General features: G+C 25.6%; 3 protein-coding genes across 3 annotated transcripts; all 3 read left to right on the top strand.

Annotated features, from left to right (window-relative positions):
* Positions 1-2202: 2202 nt before the first annotated feature.
* On the top strand, positions 2203-3198 carry VNE69_04030 (putative SP-containing membrane protein; the record flags this gene model as incomplete). The annotated part of the gene is made up of 1 exon (XM_065473274.1): positions 2203-3198. The coding sequence occupies one exon, from the start codon at positions 2203-2205 to the stop codon at positions 3196-3198; it is 996 nt and encodes a 331-aa protein (XP_065329346.1).
* Positions 3199-13236: 10038 nt separating this feature from the next.
* On the top strand, positions 13237-13944 carry VNE69_04029 (uncharacterized protein; the record flags this gene model as incomplete). The annotated part of the gene is made up of 1 exon (XM_065473273.1): positions 13237-13944. The coding sequence occupies one exon, from the start codon at positions 13237-13239 to the stop codon at positions 13942-13944; it is 708 nt and encodes a 235-aa protein (XP_065329345.1).
* A 1038-nt stretch (positions 13945-14982) lies between these two features.
* On the top strand, positions 14983-15927 carry VNE69_04028 (GTPase-activating protein GYP1; the record flags this gene model as incomplete). The annotated part of the gene is made up of 1 exon (XM_065473272.1): positions 14983-15927. One exon carries the CDS (start codon positions 14983-14985, stop codon positions 15925-15927), a length of 945 nt encoding a protein of 314 aa, XP_065329344.1.
* Between the last annotated feature and the right edge of the window lie 1848 nt (positions 15928-17775).

Genomic DNA, 17775 nt, shown 5'->3' with positions numbered 1-17775 from the left:
CTTTAAAGAATCTTTATATAATGCTCATTCAAAGAACAAGAATAAGAGAAAAAAAAGAATTTTTATGGCATAAAAAATTTTAAAGAATATTTTATTTTAATGATACTAAAATGTACAATATACCAATAATATTATCTAAAAATAATCAAATAATTGATAAGATATAAAGATCGTACATGATATTTTAAAAAATAAAACTTTGCTATTAAAAATACAGAAGTCGATAAAGAAAATGATTTTATTTACTTAAATATAAGATGTACATTAGATCATAAAAATGAGTTAGTTTTTACAAATGTTACAGATCCGGAATACATTGAAAAAAGTAAATTTAACAAAATGACATAATCATAAAGTAAAACTTGTAAACCATCGTAACAACAAGCAAATTTTAATTTTACAAAAAATAGTAAAAATAAATTTTTATATATGTTCTTGATTACATTATAACTAATTTTAATGTTTTCAAAATAATAAAGCATGTTTTTCACAAAAGAATTTAATTGCTCATTTTAGCGTTAGTATGTAAGGTAATATAGCTTTTAGACATAAATTTATAACTTTCACAACTTCCATAATATTTTATCATTTTGAAATCTAAAATTATGTAATATGCTTAGTACTACATAAATGACGATAAAATTATGAAAATATAAAAGATTATTACTTTAGTAGTTGTTATCAGAAAACATGATATATATGAATATTGCATTATATTATCAGATAAAGGATTATATTTAATCATCTAACACGTTATATTTGAATTTTACAATAAAATCAAAAATGCATGTTTTCTTCTCTACAACGTCATATCTATGAAAAAAAATAAATTAACTCTTTTTATTTCTAATAGAACCTTACTCTTATGTATAAAATTTAGTTAGAAATCGAAATCTCTAATCGTATATAGTATGATTGTTTAATTGTTATGTTATTGATGTTCATTATGAACTTAAGTAATATAAATTTTTTTATTATTTGATATTTTATTCTTAATACCGAACATAAAAAACTCTTTATCCTATCTTAATGATTCATGTAAACATTTCAAATAGTATAAATCTCTTAAATTCTTCTATACATAAAAATAACCTTTATCTAATTTTGAGTCTTTTTTGATCCATAATCCACAAAAAAGTCGACTTCTCATAAACAACAGCATTTAGCATTACAGAAGAAAAAAGCACTTTCCGCAGTCTAAAAATATATTTTACAAGAAAGTATATACAATTGCAAGAAAGAAAATTTAAATGTTGTCATACTAGTATAAAAATATCAATAATTTTGATCTAGTTCGCGCCTATTAATTGTTTGTATTCACACCACTTCGATTGTACGTTATTGTTCACATCTGAATACTATTCTGGATAGCAAGAATATAAAGCAATTTAAATATTTAACGTATCTATAAGAATATGTTGTACCAGGTGCTTAATTTTGTATAAAAAAATTATAACTTATAATTTTAGAGCAATTTGCAAGTTTTAAATAAAGTGAAAAATTATTTATAATATAATTTTACATCAAAATTTAATTTAAATAGATGTAAAAATTAAATATCTTTTAACGCTCTTTTATTACTTTTGTGAGCCTCAATTATAGACAACTTTGCCTTGTAACTTATTTAAGCATAAGTCTTATAATGCTTTAGACATAAACAATACATTTAACAACTGATTATATTACAACTCTTGACACGTAATAATTCTCATATAATACTTCTAAATTAATCTAAGTACGTAAATACGCAATGTGCTGACTCGCAGTATAAATTTATGTCATAGCATATATTGAAAAACGAAGACGTACTATACTCAATTTAAGGGGCTTTTTTTGTTTTTAATAATGATTTTTTTATTCTTCATTATCTCAACTTTTAGTGGTTTGACATTCTATTATTTTTGAAAAAAATACATTTATCATGATTACTTGTATTATTTATCTAATTATTTTTTCTTCGATGTGCGATTATATATGATGTAAGTCCATGCTTAAATATTTTTCTGTGTGTTTAATATGTGTTCATATATTTTTACATAAAATAAGAATGTAACATTCACAATATAATTAGAATAACAACAGTTTTATTAGAAATTAGTGTTCAATCCATAAATCAGTAATTTATTAAAATTATTGTGACGTGTCATCTATCAATAAATTGATGTGTTTTTTTTATATAAATTTCAGTTAATATATAACCCCATGTTTTTAATAGTTATCGTTTTAATATCCAAAATAGTAGCTAATAAAGAGGCCATATTAGTGCCAATTGAAAATGAATCTGATTTTACAATTTATCTGGGACTTACACATGATCTAGAAACTAAATACTATGTGTCCAATATAATAGAAAGCAATCAAAAGGATACTTCGGGAATTTGTAGGGTCACCAACCTAGAAAATTTGAGTAATGGTCTCTTTATAAAAACTAATCTTATCTTTCGCAAATTAGATCATACAGAAATAAAATCTATATATGAAGCTTTTAAAAATGACGATGATGGAAAAAAAGAATTTTTTATGTATAAATTTTTTTTAAAAGCGAATTTAGAATTAGATTACACTAAAAATTATTATATTTCAATAGAATTATTGACAAACAAAGAAGATAATATAAAAAAGTTGCGCACTAAAACATTAACATTAAACGATATAAAAAATCCCTTAAGAATTAAGTTTATAGATAAAAATCATTTCACAAACGAAAACAAAATGCTTAAATTAAATCTTAATGATAAATTTCCAGAAACTAAAGATTTGGACAAAACAAAAGAAATCGTTGGAATAGAAGGCATGTATAAGAAAGATAATACTGAAAACAAAAATTCATATAACCCGAAAAAATTGAATAATTTTGATGCTTTAAATAATTTAAGTGATTCCTGGGATCTTGAAGATTTCCATTCAACACAGGATTATAGCAATATTGAAGATTCCAATAATTTAAGAGATTCCTGGGATTCTAAAGATTTTTGTTCTCCAATAGATTCGAGCGAAAATGATGATTTTTATTCAATAAAAGATTCTAGCGAAAATGATGATTATGATTCTTCGCAGCAATCAGATAAGTATCAAGAAAAAAAGGGAGGAAATGATGATGATAATAAAATTAATGATCCAACATACACAGAAGCGATCATTGTTATTGGCATTTCAACGTGCATTATATATTGGATAGTCAAAAAACTTTCGAGCTAATCAATAAATTTTTTTTTTGAATGTTTGCTGTTTATTATGTATATTTTGCTTTAACTACTTTTTAAAATATAATCTTTTAATTTTTCAATTATTGTGTTCTGCAATTTTTTACGTGTTAATTTCCATTATGAAGCATAAAGTTGAAAGATGCTTTTTGGAGTTTTCCGCATATTTTTTTGGTTTTTTTGCCATGTAATCTAATTCATTACTTCAAAAATTATAAGTATCTAATTGTATAATTTTCATTTTAAATAGACATTACAACCCAATAAGTAATTTAAGCCATCTAGTATTATCAAATGAGATTAAAATAATAAAAATATAAATCTTGTATTTTTATGACATGGCTCGTTAAATTTAGACTGTAACAATCGCAATTAAGGAGATGAAATAAAATTTAAACCATAATATAGAAACTATCGTTTGGCATAAAATGATAATTCATGATTCCTTATTATTATTTTTGTACTTTCGTCTTAATGTTTACTATGAATAAAATATTTAGTGCAAAAATTAACAAGAATGGATGTAAAAAAACGATGATGATATTGTGACACTTTAGATAACAAAAAATTTTATTTTACTTAACTATTTTCACATCATATTAAAATATTGCAGGATATAAATCAATCTCACAGTTAGCTTAGCACCAACTATTCAACCGTTTTCAAAAAAAAAGACAAATAATAAACTACTAGAATTTCAATTACTATGATCGTTTGCAGAAGGTTATATTATAAATTAATATCTAAGTTATTAATATAAAACTGCTCAAATTGACAAATTTAGAATTATTTTCATTTATTACTGTTTGTTTAATTTTTAATTCTATTGTATAAATATAAATTTGTCTAACAACAATAGTATCAGTATATTATGGCGAAACATATATAACTGTACATTTTGTTTCATTTCTATGCCATATTTTTCTCTAAATTAATCTTAACATTATCTAAAATATGAAAGAAGTAACAAAAGTTTCGCTTGTTTTGTACTGCAATATGCACTTTCGTGGATTTGACAATTTATTCGCTGCGGCTGACAATGTTTTATATAGAAGAATTAAAACAATGTGTATGGGAGATTTGTATCCATAAAATTTGAATGCATTTCTTGTCAAGGCCTTATTCAAGTCCTAACAAATGCGTCTAACGAGGACAGATCTGATTTCTTGATTTATATTTTAATTAAAATCTTTAACGTTTTAAAGTCAAGGAGTTGTCAAAAAGCTTAGAATTTATCAACGCTTAAAAGTTTAAGGAATTTTTAAACATTTATCAAAGTATAAAACACTTTACACATAATATGTGACAAATATTGACCAATTGAATTTTACTCGCTCAATGTTTATATACAATTTTTTTCTAGATCATTTAGTAGGTCAATCAGATAAAAAGCAAAGCCGAGCTAAATAATTATACTTTTACAGCCAAAGATTGATTATTTCACTATATCTATATGATACAATAAACATTAAAAATTTTTTCGAAATAATCTTACCAAAATTAAATCTTTAGGTTCTTTGCTGTTTATTTTTGTTTCTAGATTTTTATTTACTTATTTTTTTAGTATTGTTTTACATAATTTATACATCTTATGAATGTTAAACAAGTATAAACTTCTCATTATAAATATAGAAAACATAGCTAATTTTTTATTAATTCTTTAGTTTTGTAAGAAACAAGGGAAAAATTACATGCAAGTAATAATTTACGATACTTTAATCACAATACATAAACTCTACGACCAACTGAATGGTAGTGACTCTAGGTTTACTTTAAATTATTACACAACATAAGCAACTTTCACATTAATGTTATTAATCTTTGTTTATACATAAACTAACTCCTTTGCAACTATTGGTCTAATTTTCTCTTTGTTAACCACTATTTGATTTCTAATAAAGAAAAATTATAAAAAATTAAATGGGTTTATTTTTAAGTTGCTAAATTTTTCTATAATGAAGCATTATTTCTCTTCTTATGTCTTATTTCAGTTTTCATGTGTCTCTCTTTGTAAGTAGAGATGATTATATTCTCCATCTCTCGTCTTTCTTCATCACTTCCAAGATCTTCTGTTTGCCTATTTTTCAAAGAGATACTTTTAAGAGTCTTTTTCGGAACACTGATTGAATATACTCCTCACGAATATTGTTATATGAAGCCTTCTTCAGTGCATTCCATAATATTTTGTAACTACGCCGTCCTATGTTAATACATAGGAAAATTTTTCAAGTAATACAAATATAAATGTATTTTTTTGCAAATTTATTAGCTAAAAAAGTTTAATTCACTAATTTTTACATAACTTTTTTTTCGCTTGTTCTCCTAAAAAAATTGTGTTTAAGTTTCCGAGAGAATTTGTTTTAAAGTGCTCATCATCGACAGCATGAATCATAAATATATTAAATCATCATCAATAATTTTTTTACTTGATATACACCTAATGATTTCATATAAATTTCTTTTTATAATAAGCCTATGTATTTTGGTGTTAACTTTTTTCTATTTGAAATATCGATCACAAACGATACAATTATGGTTTGAATTAAAAATAAAGAGAATTATACAATATATATAGGGTTTGTAGAAGAACTTAAAACATGATGTTATATGTGTAATATAATAGTCATGCAAAAAGGGCTCAATCAAATTGATAAATAAGAAAAAAACATTGAATTATGATGCTATCAACAGCCCAATATACACACTTTCTCAACCAGAAGATAGATTGAAAATTCAGTAAAGACTTACATCCATATTGTAATGATATGAAAGGCAAATTTTTTTTTAGTATAAAATTTTCAAAACCACCTGCAAGTTATCAAACTTAAATTTACTTCTATGTATACATAATATACACTAAAGATTAATAGTACTAGATAAATTATAAAACTGCTAAATTTAATGTAAAATTTAAGTCGTCTCTTAAAAATTAAGTATGAATTAAGAGAAAAAATAAATCGAGTATGCGAATAATACTTCCCAACATTTATAATGAGAATATACAATTTTTATTTAGCAGATTATAAATGCATAAAAGAAGATAAATATAATAATTAAGAGGATCAACAAGAGAAAGCAAAGATTCAGATACTGTGATAATATCCTAGGAATCTTCGTGTTCGGTCAATGTTAAAGCAACGAATATAAATGAAGAACCTAAACTGTTTTATTAATCAAAACTCAAAAAAACTAAAAATATTGGCGCATAAAAAGAATTTATATATGGATATTATACGACATATATAAAAAAAAATAAAGATTTCGCAGACCGAGGTAAAAACTAATAAAATCAAGATATTTATTCAAAAACAGACAATACCCTAGATTATAATTATAGAGCTCGTCAAATTTAGCTTTAAACATACTTCTACAAGATAATATTGCAGTAATCTTTTTTTTTATACCTTTCATTTTTTTTGTGATATTTTTGCTTAGCCAGTATGATTACACATGTTTAGTATAAACTCTTGTGTTGGGATTCGCAAAATTAAGAAAATGATTTTCTGTGTGATGTTCACCGCCTAATATTTTCCGAACTTTTGTAAGCAGCCCATTGTCGCAGTATAAAATAGTCCTCTCTTTACAAATAGCTTTTATAAGATGTAACAGAGTTTCAGCAGGTCTATTAGTTACACCCCCATAAATCCTTTTGGTGGTATAAAGTCTCATAGACAATACAGAATACCAATAATTGATGATTTGAAACCTTATCAAGATGATTTTTTTGCTTGTGGAAATAAGCAAACTCCCCCCCTAGGCATATAAATTCCGTTAGTTCTAACAAAATAAGGTCATTTAATAAGTATTCTGAAACTAAATACGTAATTTAGGTATATTTTTGAGACGGTTTTCAATTGATTCCATAATTATTCAGATCTGACATTATATTTTTGTTTTTCAACCACATAATTATAACTGTTTAGACGTCAGATAGACTCAATTTAAAATTGTTTAAAGAAAGAATTAGTGCATTGATATGTGTTTAAAATTCTTTAACACACCCAAGTTCTGTCAATTGCATCTTCTGTAACTCCAGTCGACATATATTCATGGCAATAATACAATTAAAACAAGGAAATAATAAGTTTTTTTTTTCTTAAAATCTTTTATTTACTATCTCAGAGCTTCTAATGACAAAATTTGTTATAATCATGAAGTTCTATTTCATATTTTCTTGTGGATATATAAAAAATATTTTTAATGGTATTATACGACAAAAATATGTCTTATAATGCCCATGATCTAAACATCTGATTAATTAAAGACTAAAAAATAAATATAAAGCAAATAAAAGTAATGAATTCTAGCAATAAAAAACGAGGTATGGATTTTTTAGTAAAAAGCGCTTTTTTTATGTTAATCATAGTTATTTCTTGATAGTGAACTTTTTCGCAGTAAATAAATAAGTTTGACATTTAACATATATCTATTTTTAACAATTTACTTAAGGCCCCGTCATGTATTTAAGCAAAACCCCCTTTGATTCGCTGTATTTTCAAACTTTTTAATCGTCTAATTGTTCAAAGCTGAAGTATTGTATCTTTTTTTCGCGTTACAAATCATTCATATTAAATAATTATATTTTATAAGATCTTTACTTGCTAATATTATTTTAATTATTGATTATTTATGCAGATGCTGTTGCTTTAAATGTCTGCAACCATTCTGCTCTTCAACAATATATAGATTTTTTCTCACGTTAAGTCACACTCATCTCATTTAAAAATAAGGCTTAAATACACTCTGCTGTCAAATAAAATTACAATTCAAACGAAGCTATATATAAATAGTAATATTTTTTTTGTAAAACTTTGCGCTAATACATTGCACACCCCGATTGAATTTACTTCTATAGAATTATTAACTCAAAATTAAGAAACATTTAGGAAGAACCTTCTACTTACAACAAAGTTCTTACTTTATAAATTTAAATAAAAGACAATCGCTTCTGCATTGACTTGGGTGCGAGTTGATTCAATACCACTTTATTTATAAAAATGTTACGATTTATCATCGGCATCTTTAATATTAAATCAAACGAGAATAATTTTAAAGCTATATAGGTGTTTTCATTAGGCAAAGTACTAGTAAAAAGACAGATAATTACATATTGGCATCATATCAAAGTTAAGTATTAGGTATTCGATGCTAATATCAACATTGGCTATGTAATACCTGATAAAACTACGGCATACAATAAGCAATTTTTATATGATAGCAGAATATACTTATGTTATAGGCGGCAGTAATAAAAACACATGGTTAAAACGTACATTTCTGCGAGCAATATATTTTTTACGCCACTAAGAATTAAAAAATAGTCCTTCTTATAATCAGATGTATATCTGTAATTTATCAGTGCAATTTTTCTGAAAAGAAAAGGATAATCTTGTATATTATTTTTCCTCTGTACTTGAATACCTGCTGTTTGTGTGTTTTGTATTAATAAAAACATAGTTTTTAGTTATCATTTTGGTAATCTACCGTTTAATTGTATTTTTTGATTTTACCGTTCTTAAAATTATACAGAGCTATAAACGACTAATTTATAAAACGTGATTGACTTTCACTATGTCAATTTTTATTTTTAGTACTCGGTATTTTTTTTTTTTTTTGAAATATAGATTTAGATGTTGTTAAATACAAAAAAGTGTATGATTTATAATATATTAGATTAGAAATAGCTATTTAGAATTAAAATTGTCCTTAAATTTTTTTCTGTTCGTCTTTTAAATTTTTATTTGTTGAAAAAACATAAGTTTGAATATAATTTGTGTGTTTACTAATATTTTAACAATAGAATAATATAATTAAAAATAATCAAAGGAATCTATCGTTGTTATAAATTCTAAAATGCATGAAACAAATGTTAATTCAATCAAATAGATTAGTAAAAAAATATTTTTATTTAAAATGCCAACTCTCAATATAATCGCGTCATTTTGCAAATAATGTTTAAAAATTTTCACCCATGTTTTTTGCTGTTATCGGTTTAATATTATGTGGAAAGTTTGAAGAAAATGCTATGATGCTATAAGTTAAAAATAAAACAATGTATATGATCTATCTAGGATTTAAAACCAATCTAGAAATTGAAAATTATATGTGTTACTTAGCAGATGTCGAACTGGAAAGAAATAAGATCAAAATGATAACAAAGATTGAAAATTAAACTTTGATCCATTCTATTATCCTTTTTATATTTTGCAGACATGATGATATTTTGATAAAATCTGACAATACTGCTAATAAAAAGAATTATAAAGATGAGAATGATTATGATGAATGCGAGGATGATAACATAAATGATGAATGCGAAGATGATAATACAATTTGAACGCGAGGATGATAATATAAATGTAAAAGCATTGATGATTATATTTCTAATTTTGGCATTTTTATTTATATTGAAAGCAAATTGGAGGATGATAATAATGATGATGAATGCGAGAACGATAATATTGACGATGAATATGAGCATTACAGGAAAGAGATTTTTTCAAATGCAAAATTTTTTTTAAATTAAAATTTAATTTTAATTCCGAAAGAAGATAGTTTATAGTTTTAGTTTATTCTTAAAATAATATTTATATATGTTATATGGAAAACGGATAGAATTGCTGTGATGTACATTGCTACATCACATGAACAGATGTCAAATATGTCATCTGTCGCCGATGTCCAACGACATGTCAAGCATTTCAAGTTACATGTCAAGATGAGTCACACAAACAAACAAACAAACGAAAGTTGGATGGTCGTTACTACATTCGTAAGTACGCCAATGTTTGTAGTTTAGTGTTGACAACAATCTTTAAATTAAAAATAAACTATAAAAGAAATATGGCTGAGAAGGGTACGCGGAAATGATCAAGAGAGATGGATTAAATAATCAAAATAAAGATTACCATAAATTTAATAAAACTATTAATATCAAAAACTATTTAGAAAAATATTATAAAAATGGCCATGTGCCCAGGATACATGACAATTGCAAAAAAAAATTGATAATCAACTTTTACAAACAACCTTCTATCTCAAGAAGATATCGAGGAAAGGCGAGTAGAGTTGAAGAGCATCATTAAAAGACATTATTTTATAGATCTACAAGCACTATAAGAGAAAAGAATAAATGAACTGGAAATATTAGATAAAATAAAAGTAAATGAGTAAATTAATAATACAAATACAAAAAAAACAAAAACATATAGATGGAGGCGAAGACAGTCCACTCGATAAAGGACGTGGTATGGCGTTTTTATGTAAATTTGCCATTTCAACGTATTTATAATCATAATAATTGAGGCGCTAAAAATTTACGAACTCAATAAAATTTTTGATTAAACAAATGTTTTATATTTTATATAAAGTTAAATTAGTAAATTTCAATTTATAGTGTAGACAAGGCATATAAGAAGCAACAGACTAAAGATTTTAAAAAAATATTTTATAATCAGCAATCAGTGATTGTTCTTTGTGATTCGGAGCTAATATATATTAAAAGATGTTTTTTGTAGATTATTTTAACTTTACACTGATAAATTTATGAAAGATTAGAAATATCAAAAGTATAAATGATATTATTGGATGGTATCAAGACTAGCACGTAGTTTCAAAATTTAAGGAGCACGAAATAAGCGACAAAATTTGATTATATAAAATCAGAAATCTTTTCAAAACGTATCTGAAGGATATTTATACAGATTGAAAGCTAGATTTGAGAGTAAAAGAAAATAAAACGCGTTTCACTCAAATAGATAACATCTTTTGGAATTATTATAGCTAAGTAAACCAAAAATGTAATGTATCTATTTGTTTTATGGACAGATAAAATTTCTGAATGTGTGATTAATAAGTTTAAGTATGGGGTAGTTATATTTAAACATCGCAAATTTTTCTGAGCTGTAGTTTCATGTTGATTACGACAAATACAGCACAAGTAGGTAATCATTCAAATTTATAGTTATTTCTTTTTTATGCTTTATGTACTTCTTAAAGCGATCTAAAACAAAATATATACTTCAACTATTATATGAATTCAAAAGCAAATTGGCGTTGACAAAATTTTATTCTTTATATGTGAAATTTTAATGATTTGAAAATATTACGCGTATAGAAAAATATAACAAAATTTTTCAAAACGGACCGAAGAACATAACTAAAGATTTAAAAATTCTAAACGTATAAATAAACATGTTTTTGTTTTTTATCTGCATTTGTAAATTGCTAAAATGATTGAAATTGTGTGAAAAAAAATTTGTTGTAATCTCTTCATTAATAATGGTATTATGACAATTTGTTATTAGGTATTCTATATATGCTAACCTAATAATCTAATTTGATTTTATTTAACATTATATCGTGTAAATAAGTCGCTTTAATCAATTAAAAAAATAATTGACAACTACTATTAATAGTTTTTTATCTCAACATTTGTTTATTAAAAAATAACTTTACTAACAAAACTTGTTTATTAGATTTTTTAGGCGTTATACTTATAAAATGAAAATTATGCGACCGGCCCGAATGGACTGGTCCTTCCGGAATTTTCTAACAGCGTATTGGCATTGTTGCCTAGTAAAGTTCTTTTTTATCTGTCGATTCTTTCTTAAAGCGAAACTTTGCAAATTTTCTAATTTGATTTTCGTGCTTCTAAGCAATAAGCTTCAAAAAACTTAAATTTTTTTATTATATTTATACGTAAACTCAAGTATTTCTGAATTTATTCGTTGCACAAAAACCTATTCTAGAACAATTTAAAAATCAAATTCGAGTAAAGTTCTATGATGAAATTATTTAAATTATTTTATGACATTTGTACATTTTTTCATTTGGATCAAATTCCACAACTTTCGATATTACATGGTATTTGTAATACACTTCAACAGTCTCTATGTAATAATTATCGCAAAACATTGTTTTCATTTGCAATTATTTTGTACTAGAACTAAACTTTAGACGTCATAACTTTGAGTTGTTCAAGTAACGTTGAGAATAAAGTACAAGTATTTTTTTATAAATTTAGCTCAAATGACTGTTACTAGAAGTAAAGCTTGGGATGAATAAAGCTTGTTATTTAAGCGAGAATTATATTTGTTTTGTATTTTTGTTCTATTAAAAATCTTTAAATAGTTTAAAGTTAAAGATCATTAAAAGTAGTTCCATCTCACAGTTTCAGTTTTATTATTAGGGCGTGGAACATAGTAAGTGACACTAACAACAAAGAGAAGTGATTTTTTTTAACTGCCGCTTTTGCTCTTTCATGCACTACATAAACATCTAAGTGTTGTTTAAATAATTTTGTAACTTATTTTTTTATTTTTCTTACGTTATATCCTTTAATTTATTATTGACAACAAATGATGTAAGATACATAAATTTTAAAATTTTACTATATAAATTCGATAGATTTTACGTCATATATTACTATTTACATTATAACATTTTTAATAATATAAAGCCGCCTTAAATCACGAAAAAAACATTTTATATTTATCATTGGAAATGTCAAAAATCAATATAAAGACCAATTTTCAATAAATTTCTACTAATTTTATGCCCCATGTTTTTTGCAATTATCGTCTTTATACTGAAAATTACAGCAGTCGAAGACGCAATGTTACTATCAATTAAAAGTAAAAATGATTATTTCTTTATTTGGGATTTACAAATGACTTAAAAACAGGATATTATATGTGTAATCTGTTAAAACAAAATAAAAATACTGATTCGACGTATAAACTGATAAATAAACAGAATAAACTAAATTATGACGCAAGAAAAGATAAATTAACCCCGTGTGAGTTTGACGACATTATGATAAAAAATATAAATTATGCTTTTCCACATCGTACATACATCAAAGAAGTGTTTATGAAGTGCAAAAGAATTTTTAGAGTAAATTTTAAAATCGATGATGCTAAAAAATATTTTATGGTTTTAATAAATAGTGAAAATAAACACAAAATTGAAAAAATATGGAAATCTGGCTAATTTAAAGCATCTCGTGAATCTAAAGTTTATAATTTAAAATTTGTATGTAGAAGATGAAGACATCAAAAATAAGAATATAATACTTTCTTTAGATTATGAAGATAATTTTTATTTTCTAAAATCATTAGATTGTGAAGATTTAGATGAAAATGAAAGTATTAACGAAAAGAAAAAAACTAATGAAAAGAATAAAATGAACATAAGTAAAAACGGAACAAATAAAACAAAAAATAACACACAAAAATCACTTAAAAATAAAAATTTAAATAAAACGTACAAAATTCAAGGACCAAATGAAATGGCATATTTAAATAGCACAAAGATAATAAATAAAAAGAATTTTAAAAATAAAAAAACGATTGAAAATAAAGATTTAAGTAATAAAAGAGTCAAAAGAAGACTACAATTTGTTAAAGATGAAGGGAATGATAAAAGTAATGAAGATAATAAAACGAATGATAAAAGTAATGAAGATAATAAAACGAATAATAAAAGTGATGAATATAATACTAATAAAGGGAATGGTGAAAGTAATGGAGGTAGTACCAATAAAAGGAATGATAAAAGTGATGAAGATAATACTCAGAAAGGGAATGATAAAAATGAAGATCCAGCAAATAGAGGAGATAAAAATTCATCCAATAACGGACATAGGAATTTCATTCTTATACAGTTCTTCTTTTTTTGTATTCAAGCGCTATTTATATATCTGATAGTAAAAGTGGTTCGCAGAAAAAATAAAATTTAGTAGTTTAAATGCTTCAAATGCTTTTGTTTTTAATCTATTGTTATTTTTACAGAACAAACTTTGTTTTTAATATTGTATTTATTGAATATATATAAATTAATAAAATAACCCTTATATGCATGTTTGTCAAAATTAAAATCACAATAACAAGAAGAAATTTTGAATCAGAATTATACAATGTTTGGAAAATTTATAAATAAAAAAAAATGTACCTCCGCCTTTAAATCTCGAAATCATTAGACTAAAAAAAGTTTTAAAATTTTTATAATATATAACTAGCTATAAATATAATAATTTGATCAGCTATATCAAAATATCGGCTTTTAAATTATAGACAATTATAAACACGTTTTTGCGTCGGGTCGCGAATTTATTCTTCATACGCTTACTTTGATCAAATTGTCATTAAAAGAAAATACGCTCTACGTTAAATCTATTTGCGACTTATTGGGTCAACATAAAAAAGAGTTTGCTGTTGAAAGAAAAACATTACAAAAAAGTTTTTATATTACAGAATAGAATGGAAATAGTGTGCTATAAAATCGCCTTTTCTTATTTATGTTCAAAATGTATTATATGTGTTTCCTATTCCCATTATTTATAGTACCCTTTTGAATGTCAAACTATTATGTAAAGTCTCAATAAGTTCAAATTGTGTATCTTCAAAGTTCATAAAAAATTGACTTCGTAATCTACGGCTGTTGTTCTTCTTCGTAACTCTATAAGTTCCATTTTTGAGTTAAATTTTTTTAGAATACAAACGGCTGTGTTGTGCCATGTTTTATTAAAATGTTGTGTAAACTTTTTGTATTTTTGCAAAGGACTTATAAGGCTTTTATCTTGCACAATGGTCATAAAAGCAATAACGTACAATGATTTGACAATATGTGAAATATTTCATCTTGGCAGTTCATAATTTTATGAAAGAAAATTGTTAAGATATTTTCTCTAGCATCTCTTATTGTAAATTAAATAAAAATTATGATTTTTATTTTTACAACTTGAAGCAAAAAATGTTTTGTTTTTTCCCCTCCCTTGATGACAAACAAAAGCAAACTACAAAGAATATTATCTCATAGAATAATAGATGAAGTTAAACTAAGGAAATTCATAAAAAAGTCCAGATCAATATTTGGGCCAGATATTTGGTCCCTTTTATTAAAGAATGGATCTTATGAAGAATATCTTACATTACTAAATATGTCTTTTAATAATAATGTATTGTTTAATAATGATATATCATTCAAGGATAATGATTCTTATGATTTTTCATTGGCATTTAATGGTAATATTCTTGACTTTATTAAAAAAAATAATTTACCATTTCATAACAAAATTCCTATAGATAAAAAAATACTTCATCAAATACAAATAGATATAAAAAGATTGAATACTAATTACACACTTGTAAAGGGTAAAGATATATCTAAATCATACATAAATATTTTATTATTAATATCTCATAAAAGATATAAGTTAGGATATGTACAAGGTATGGCTGATTTTCTGGTGCCATTTGTTCTTAATTGTCCTGAGTACCAGGCCTATTTCTTATACTTAGATTTTATCAAAAAAATAGAATTTAATATAATTAATTTACAGGGAAATCTTATCTTAAGATTTAGAGAAGAAATGGAAAATATAGATCCTGTCCTGTGTGATTATTTACATGAAATAGGCTTAGAATTTCATGTATTTAGTTTTAGGTGGTTTAATTGCATATTTTTCAGAGAATTTCAATATCAGGATTATATGAAAATTTTTACAAATATATTATCTTATAAAGATATAAATAGCATACTAGTGTATATCGGGGTGGCGATACTGAATTTACTAAGGAAAGATATACTGACTAAGACATATAATGATAATGTATTAATGATACAGGATATGAGCAATAACCAAACCATTGTAGTGGATAATTTACTAATCATTGCCAACAAACTATATAAACATAACAAAAAAAATAATCTTAAAAATTAATAAAAAAATAATATTATAAAATTTTTATGTTAAAACTGAACATGATGTTCCACTAAATAAATTCTCTGTTTTTAATGGCAGCAATAATGTGTCAACATAATATAGTAAAGGTCTACATGGTATTATCGATCGTTATAGACTCTTGTCCTTAAAAAAATCTATATTATAATTTAAAAACATAGTTATGAAGCAAACTTTTAAATGTATATATTTTTTTAATAATGAATACCAATATTACTGAATAAAGGCACGAAAAGATGACCAAACATAAACTAAATTCTTTATTAATTGTGAAATCTAAAATTTCACAAACTTTATAGTTTTTTTTACTACATATTTATTTTTAAAAAAAATTATCATATAATTAATAATACGCTCGACTAGCGTAGTATGTTAATAAAGTGCCTATTGTTACCGGCTGTGTTGCACACACCAATAATCAGACTAAAACTGAAAGATGAAACAAATCATAATGATCTGAAACATGATTGTTTCAGATCCGAAACTAAAACTATTTAAGAAATCTTAAATAGAATAAACATGCCAAATAAATATAGTTCTTCTTCTAATAAAAAGCCTTCTTCAATAACCAGCTCTCCTTCTGGTAACACTGGCGACAACTATTCGAAATCCAACGAATTGGGCCACCTACTAGAAAAATTAGGGATATCTACTAACACAATGGTGAAATTCAACGGTACCCAAGGCGAGAATGCATGGGTCTGGATTAATCAATTTAAATACCTCGAGGGAGAATGGAATGATATAAAACTGCTCAACTACATTAAGAGATACTTAGGGGAATCAGCTCTCCTATGGTATGAGGCTGTAATTGAAGACGAGGTGGAAGGATATATGGAATTCAAACAGAAATTTCTAACAAAATATGGGAAAGAAGAATTCCGGGAGGGAATTAATCCCATTAAAATGCTTTATAAGAGACTATACTCTGGACCTGTAAATATGAAAATTGAAAACTTTATATACGAACTAATGAAGCTTAACAAGAAAGCAGGAGTTAGCGTGTCTGAAATTACGGAGGAGTTGGCTAGATATTTCCCACCGTCACTTAAAGAAAAGGTGGAAGAGGCAACGTCATGGGACGTTGTACTAAAGATTTATGAGAGAAATCATAAATTTATTGAGAGTTCAAGGCAGAGACCTGAACAGAATAGGCCAAGGGAAGCAAGGACTTCGAGGCCAGATACTACACGGACGAAAGAGAGTCTGAGAAAGGTAGTATGCTATAAGTGCGGAGGTGAGCACTTGCTTAAGGACTGCAATAAACACGAGGAAATAGAGGTGTTTTTAATCGAGGCAGATCCGGTGTCAAGAGACACGAACGATACTACAGTCGAAGGAACCGTTAATGGCGATGTAGTAAGAATGCGCCTGGGATCAGGTGAATTTAACTCATTTGTTGATAAAACCTTAGTTAATAGAAAGAAACTAAGAAGGGCTAAAGGAGGCCAATGCATTCGAAACTATCCACAGAGTATAGACAAAAGAGTGTCAAAACAAGAAGATATGCGGATTAAAAAAAGAGCAAGTACAGAAACAGCTCAGATCTCACTTCAGTATCGAAATCCGAGATTAACCGAGATGAGTGCATCGACCAGCAGGCATATTGTTTGCTTGCAAAAGAACATACTTGGACACGATGGAAACCACCCAAACATTGCGCAAGTAAATAAAAGCGCGGGAAGAGACGACTATACGAGCACCAAGGACTCATTAAAATCGATCGTAACGAAAAGAGACGATGGTGTGCGCCTATGCAATGAAGATACAAAAGCAAAAGAAACCATGATTGAAGAAGTATGTCAACCTCAGTTGTTTGAAGAATCT

Source organism: Vairimorpha necatrix, chromosome 4, assembly GCF_036630325.1.
Source record: "Vairimorpha necatrix chromosome 4, complete sequence".
NCBI lineage: Eukaryota > Fungi > Microsporidia > Nosematidae > Vairimorpha > Vairimorpha necatrix.
Note: the sequence above shows the minus strand (reverse complement) of the source record. Positions and strands in the feature narration are given on the sequence as shown.